Source organism: Arachis hypogaea, chromosome 3 (genome assembly GCF_003086295.3).
Source record: "Arachis hypogaea cultivar Tifrunner chromosome 3, arahy.Tifrunner.gnm2.J5K5, whole genome shotgun sequence".
Lineage (NCBI taxonomy): Eukaryota > Viridiplantae > Streptophyta > Magnoliopsida > Fabales > Fabaceae > Arachis > Arachis hypogaea.
The window spans coordinates 21,232,604-21,239,324 of NC_092038.1; the positions used below are offsets into that span (position 1 = coordinate 21,232,604).

Here is a 6,721-nt window from a genome sequence, read left to right on the forward strand (position 1 = left end):
GTTAACTTTTTTTGTGCTTCGCTACATTTTCTTCCAACTCAAGAATGGTACTCGGTGCCCTTCATTTCTTCTGTAACAACATAGAGATCCAGAATATTTTATGTAGCTTCTATTAAAATAATATAATCTAGGCAAGTTAGACCTTTTGTACCTTTACTGAGAGTTGGAATGTGAAGAACTTGATGAGCAAATTTTGAGAATAAACTATCAATTTGGCCCTAACCAACCGTATTTGAATGTTTATTATTTATATATTTAAAAATTATATGAGATTATTTATTTAATTTCATAATAAATAATATTTTTAAATTTAAATAATTTATTAATTAGTTTGTATTTATTATATTATATATTTAATAATTTATAAAAAGAATATTAATATAATAAATAAAAAAATAATTTAAAAAAGATATTATTTAAAAATAAGAACAAATAAATCTCTAATCAATTTAAATTTAGAGACAATTAAATTTCTGTCTATTTTTGAACCTGACATGTCAGTATTTTTCATTTAAAATTGACGGAGAAACAGTCATAGAAGCGTTGTGTCACGAAATAAAGGACAATGATCGAAATGGATCGTTTTTTTTAGGAGTCACATTGTCATTCTGAAAAATAAAAAAAATAAAAAATAATAATTTTTGAAAAATCACAAAATAGCCTAGACAATTTTTAAATATATAAGAACATTTGCAAATCGCTTTCACTGTTCTTTCTTTTCAAAAATTGCTTTCTCTATAATTATTATTATTTGTAGGAGACATCAGACATCATAACCTCAATTTTCAGGAACACATGATTTCTTTCTTTCTTTCTATTTTATTTATGTTTTATCATAATTCTTGGCACATGTCCTTTTTTTTTTGGGTCAGAGGAACAAGTCCTGGTTTTGTCATATGTTTTCTATATTCTCACTGGGTATTATGTTATTGTTGTAAGGGCCCAAGAAGCGAAAGGCCCAAGCCAAGGAAAGCCAAGACAAAAAAAAAAGAAGAGAAAATAAAGTAAAAGAGTTTTCCGTTGCCGGGACTTGAACACGGGTCTCTCGGGTGAGAGCCGAGTATCCTAACCACCTAGACTACAACGGATTGTTAGTTTAAAGTTTACAATAAAATAATAAAAACCAAAACTCTTCAACGTTCTCATACAACTTCGGGAACTTTTTTTTTTGGTATAACTTGGGGAATTTTAACCAATTAGAGGTTGTTAAATTTGACGATAAGTTTTGCACCAATTGCTTGAAGAAGATGCTGGAGATAGAAAAGGACTAAGGTGGAGTAAAGAAATGAGAAAATATTGTCAGTAAATGATAGAATGAATAAAATAATACTAATCAACCAAGGTGTGGTTTTCTGTGTTGGTTTGGTAGTTGCATTTTTTCATGGGCTCACCAAGACAACTGCCACTCTGCTAGCATCATGAGTGGTCCTCAAATTCAAAGTTGTTGATGGTGGTTGAGATTTCATGTGGATTATATGCAAACCTATCCATAATATTTAATGAATCTAACAAACAAATAGTAGCTATAAGAAGGCAAACTAGCAATGATTTAAGAAAAAATTGCATGCTTTAAAGTAACATTGTTATTAGTATATAATCTATGCTACAACATTATATACTCTATTAATAACTCAAACACTGGTGATGCAAAGTAAGGAATATTATACAACACCAGCCATTTGAACCCATTTACTAGTCCCTTTCTTTTTCTTTCCTCACAAATTTTGTTAACAAAATTCTTTGAAGCTCATGTCCCTTTGAGTCCATCCGTTGAGTTTGGCCAATCTGCAGGCTTGTTCGACGAAAAGCGAATATGTCGACGACCTCTCCCATGGGACCATCCCAAAATCGTCAAGGAACTCGGTCATTCCTCCGGCTAAGAATTGCCAGACTAGGGCGCCGGCTCCTGACCTTCTTTTCTTAGCAGATTTGTAGATAATGTTTAAAATCACTCTGTACATGTTTTCTCGGTTAGAGAGCGAGAAGTTCTTGATTGTGTCTGATAATCCATATTCGGAGAACAAGACCGGCTTATTCAAAACCTTGTCTCCATCTTCAATGTGCGAAAGCATCCACTTGGAGACAAATTTCATATAGTCTTCATATACTTCCTCGCGAAACCTATGCAGGAGTATAAAGTAAAATATGATTAAATAAAGGACAAAGTACAAAAGAGAAAGCAAAATCTGAAAAGATGATTTCAGACTTGTAAGGCAGATCTTAAAGAGCATGATGAAATTTCAACCGAATTATTCTAGATAGTAAACCATGTAAAACAGATGATGTTTCACTCTGCAGGTGGAGTTCTTGTGAATTTCTAAATTTTAGTTCCTTGTGCGATGAAGATCTAAAACAATAGATAGAAGTCATCCAATGCATACCAGTGGTCAGGGTATATATGAACAGAGGTGAAATCGACATTCACAGTTTTGGAATTCCTAATAAAATCAGATCCAAGTCTGGATGCCCAGGCCTCAGGGTTGACCGTCAAACGCTTCGGGTCATTAGGACCATAAAAGCCTTCAAGACCAACAGTCACAAGATGGTTCTTGTCGATCACTTTGACAAAAGCTGACATTTCTTCTATCCAATCCTGCAAATAAACTCCCATTAAGTACATTGAATACTCGGAATATACAAAAGAAGCAGTAACATCAGCATATTTGAATACAGGACTTACTTGGAGAGTGTCTCCAGAAGGATCAGTCATGCACCTAGGTTCGTTAATTAACTCCCAACCAAAAATGATGGGGTCATTTCTATATTCGATTCCAGTAATAGTATTTTTCCTTGTCAGAATAGTCTGCGGAAAATTAAACAGCTAAATTATCTAACAATAGTTGCTGCTAAATTGAAAATTTGAAATGTCATAAAAAATAAAGACGGAGGTTTAACCATGCAAAGATATAGTCAGTAAGCAAAAGTTTCACATATTGAAATTTATTCTCTAATTATTGAAATTTCATTTTTCGAAAGAGCCTAATGGTGCTGTTTGTGTCAGGATCATGGTATCATGTCTATCATTCCATATGTTTCAAATGTAGTATGCAAAAGGAAACAAAGATACTAAATGAAGCTTCAGAATTAAGGTTTACACATTTTAAGAAAAGAAAAGTTTTGCATTAGATCATCTTGCTCTTTGTTTCTAAACAAAGCTAAACTGATAAATGATGATTCAATCTGTTAAAACATTAAAAGATTTAGCTGAATGGCTCATCAATATCCCATCCAGGATAATTTTAGTAAGAGAAAGAAGGGAAAAAGTACTGAGAAGCTGCAATTGACCTATCATACCTTTACGTAATTCTTGAAATAACTACGAATTGATGGATCATAGAAAAAAGAATCATTAGATGAGCTTAGTCCGACCCCTTCTTGCCATGCCCATTCAACATATTGAGTCTTCCCACCATATGCGTGCAAGTTATTCACTAAGCTTAGGAGCAGCCTAACTCCATGGCGCCTTGCTTCTGCTATAACGTAATCCAAAGCCTGTCACCCAATCAAAAGCTCAGAAAAGTTTTCATCGTTCACCAGCCAATGCTAATTAATAAAGTAACTAGTTCACTTCATGGGTCTGAAAGGATTATCATCAATCAGTAATTCGACATAAAGCTGTTTTTAATTCTATCAAGCATGATCAGAGTTCAGAGGGATAGATACAGCAAGATGCAAATTTCCAAGACAACCCTCGTAAACTTAACAATCACACATAAACTTTTCAATTAATAACATAAAGGCGATCTTCACCTTAGACTATTGATTGAACCAAGAGAGAGGGACCACTTGTATCCTACACTAAGGGTCCATTTCGTAATTGTTTTATGATAGAAGTGCAAACACACTTGGAAACACTTATTTTCTGGAGAAGAAAACAGCTACATGTATCTATGTCTAGGGATCTATCCACCCAAAAACTAGAGACAATGGGATAGGACATAGACACCTCGCAAACACGAGTTACACATCATCATACCGAAGAACAATGGTATACATAGCCTGAAAATTCATCCCAGCACCAACAAACATGCCGCGGCTCGTCATATTTAACCACTATCAGTGTATCCCTGCTCTCTGCCCTAATGAATCTCGGCAATTACACATATCCAAAGCCAGATTTTCCATCAAATTATACAAATCCAATTCTGTAATCCTAGTCCAAACATAAAACCCCAATTTCCAGAGAGAGGGGGGGGGGGGGGGGGGGAATAACAAGTGACTCATAAACCACTCATAAAGAAAACAAAACCAAAATAGCTTCCGTATTACCCCCACTACTAGACACTGATCAAAGTCTAACTATGTCGGTATCCTTAATCAACCATAGAAAACCTAAAATTTAAAATATATATATATTCCAAAAATAGAAATGAAACAAAAAGAGCATTAAAGAGTTAAAAGCCACAACAAGCTAAACCTACTACAAATTGAATGAATACCTTGAAAGCTTGCTCATTGAAGACACCAGGTGAAGTTTGAAGGGCATTGTAGTCACCATCATTGAAAGCCCAAGTTCTGCAGACAGTGAGTCCCATCTTGGCCCCAGCTCTCAGCATCTCACGCACCCTTGGCCTTGAATAATCATCCACAGATTGCACCATTAACCAGTAAGAGTTCCAACCATTGATGTAGAAAGGTTTTCCATCCAACACAAACTGTGTACCGTTTCTACCCACAAAAGACACTTCTGGCCCTTCCTCAAAACCCAACCTCATGTCCCCAAAAGACATGTAAATGAATAGAACCAACGATGCAAAACCGAAAATGGGATAAAATAAACCATTCCCAGCCACCATTGCTTCTCTTATTATTCTGTACAAGATTTTTTTTTCTTTGTGAAAACTAATGAAATTCAATGGCTTGAAGAGATCCCCAGTTACCCTTTTAGCTCTATATTAAAAGGGTCACTCTTTTTTTTTTTTTTTTGTATACCAAAGATGAAGAATATCTGAACCTCACTCACCTTTCAAGCCCAGATGTGAATTTGAATGTGAATGTGAGTGTTCTTAGAATGCTTAGATCTCTCTCTTTCTCTTTGGGAAGATTATTAATGGCAATCAAAGGCGTGAACTTGAACAATCTGAGTGCATAAAGATTGAAACTTTGATGAAGGTTGGTGCAAGTAACAAAGGAGATTTTATAGGGTAAGTGCTTTGTGTAGCTGTTCATGAAAATGGGGAATGCTTGTTGCTTACAAGGTTCAAAACCCCCCACATGAAAACTGAAAAAGACTCACATGCTTTTCTCTTATACAGAATAGTAAAAATAAAAAAAAAATGGAAAATTAATAGGGTTTGTGTGACTAGGGTTGAGGACAAAAGAAGGAAAAAAGGGGAGAAAAGTGAAGAAGAAGATGGTGAGTGTGTGTGTGGTGGGGTGAGATGTTTGTATCGGAATATCAATTAGATCTGGCAAGTGTGGAAACCTTTGTTCAGTTCTAATATTTTAAGGAACTTGTCTTTAATTTTCAATAAACTCTTGTCTGTGGGCCTTGATTTATTGAACAGTCTTATTCATGTTCTACCAAATCAACTAAAAGGTATAGAGAGAAAAAAAAAATTAATAATTGAATTTTTTATTTTAATACATATTGTGGGTATAATTTAAAACATGTTGTGTGCTTGATAATGCAAAAGATTAGATGCTTGTATTTATAAAAACTTCTAAGACAATATATATATTAGTACAAAATTAGGAAAATTAATAACTAAATTATTTATTGATTATGCAAAACAAATGCAATTGTAATACACCATTAATAATTATCTTATTTTCTGAGAAGTAGATTCTCTCAATATTTTTTTAATTATTTGATAAAATATTATGTTTATCATTTAATAAATTTTTCACATTTTTTTAATTTTACTTAAAAATATAAAATAAAATATCACACTTTTTCAAATAATTAAAAAATATCACCAAAACTATAATTGAAAAAAATTGAAAAAATGTATTCCTGTGTAATTTCTAATAAGAGTTTAGTATATGGTTGTTGCAAATGAAACAATAAACTGATAAAATATTTATATCAAATTGTTTGAGATGTTCAAGTAAAATATTGAGTTTGTTGGATTTTATGAAACAAAAATTTAAAATTGTTATAAAAGTTATCCTACGGTAACTTGAGTGCAAACTAGATTAATCATTTAGGCAAAGTATTTGATGGAGCTAGTCATGACAACTCCATCTGATGGAACTGCAAAAAATAATTAATCGAATGGTTACTTCTTGTTATATTTTTCTAAGTGAATTTTATCATGTTAAATTAGGAATGGCAAAATTTTTCGAGACACGGAGATCTCTGTGGGAACTGCTCCAAATAGAGATCCGACTGTGAAAAATTTTTCTGCGAGAAAGGAAAAAGGGGACGAAATCCTTAATATTGATTTCTTATATATATCTTTTAGTCATTTCACATGCCATATATATATATATATATATATATATATATATATAGAGAGAGAGAGAGAGAGAGAGAGAGAGAGAGAGAGAGAGAGAGAGAGAGAGAGAGAGAGAGAGAGAGAGAGAGTCAAAATTCCTAATGCTCATTTGCATAATCCTTATTTAGTTCATAGATCTCTAACGTCATCCATACTCCATCCAACCTCTCTGCAGCCACTCCCTCGTCACTCTCCCGTCTCACCGCATTATCACTCCTCATCTTCTATTACCGTCATCGTGTCGTTCTCTATATTCGTGGCATTCCTTTCCACAATTCTGT

General features: G+C 33.5%; 1 protein-coding gene and 1 non-coding gene across 2 annotated transcripts; both read right to left on the minus strand.

The window, feature by feature from the left end:
* Positions 1–1,015: 1,015 nt before the first annotated feature.
* On the minus strand, positions 1,016–1,088 carry TRNAE-CUC (transfer RNA glutamic acid (anticodon CUC)). The gene has a single exon. It is a non-coding gene; the product is annotated as a tRNA-Glu (tRNA).
* Positions 1,089–1,548: 460 nt separating this feature from the next.
* LOC112789797 (mannan endo-1,4-beta-mannosidase 2) lies at positions 1,549–5,505 on the minus strand. Its single transcript, XM_025831842.3, has 5 exons — positions 4,440–5,505; positions 3,295–3,492; positions 2,681–2,803; positions 2,382–2,593; positions 1,549–2,121 (listed from the first exon to the last, which is right to left on the minus strand). The coding sequence occupies exons 1-5, from the start codon at positions 4,794–4,796 to the stop codon at positions 1,728–1,730; spliced, it is 1,284 nt and encodes a 427-aa protein (XP_025687627.1). The 5' UTR covers positions 4,797–5,505; the 3' UTR covers positions 1,549–1,727.
* Between the last annotated feature and the right edge of the window lie 1,216 nt (positions 5,506–6,721).

Coding starts and splice junctions, on each gene's coding strand:
- LOC112789797 (XM_025831842.3), bottom strand. CDS start 4,796: ATGGTGGCTGGGAATGGTTTATTTTATCCCATTTTCGGTTTTGCATCG. Junction 3,493..4,439: donor TCAATGAGCAAGCTTTCAAG/GTATTCATTCAA, acceptor ATTGGGTGACAG/GCTTTGGATTACGTTATAGC. Junction 2,804..3,294: donor ATTTCAAGAATTACGTAAAG/GTATGATAGGTC, acceptor AATTTTCCGCAG/ACTATTCTGACAAGGAAAAA.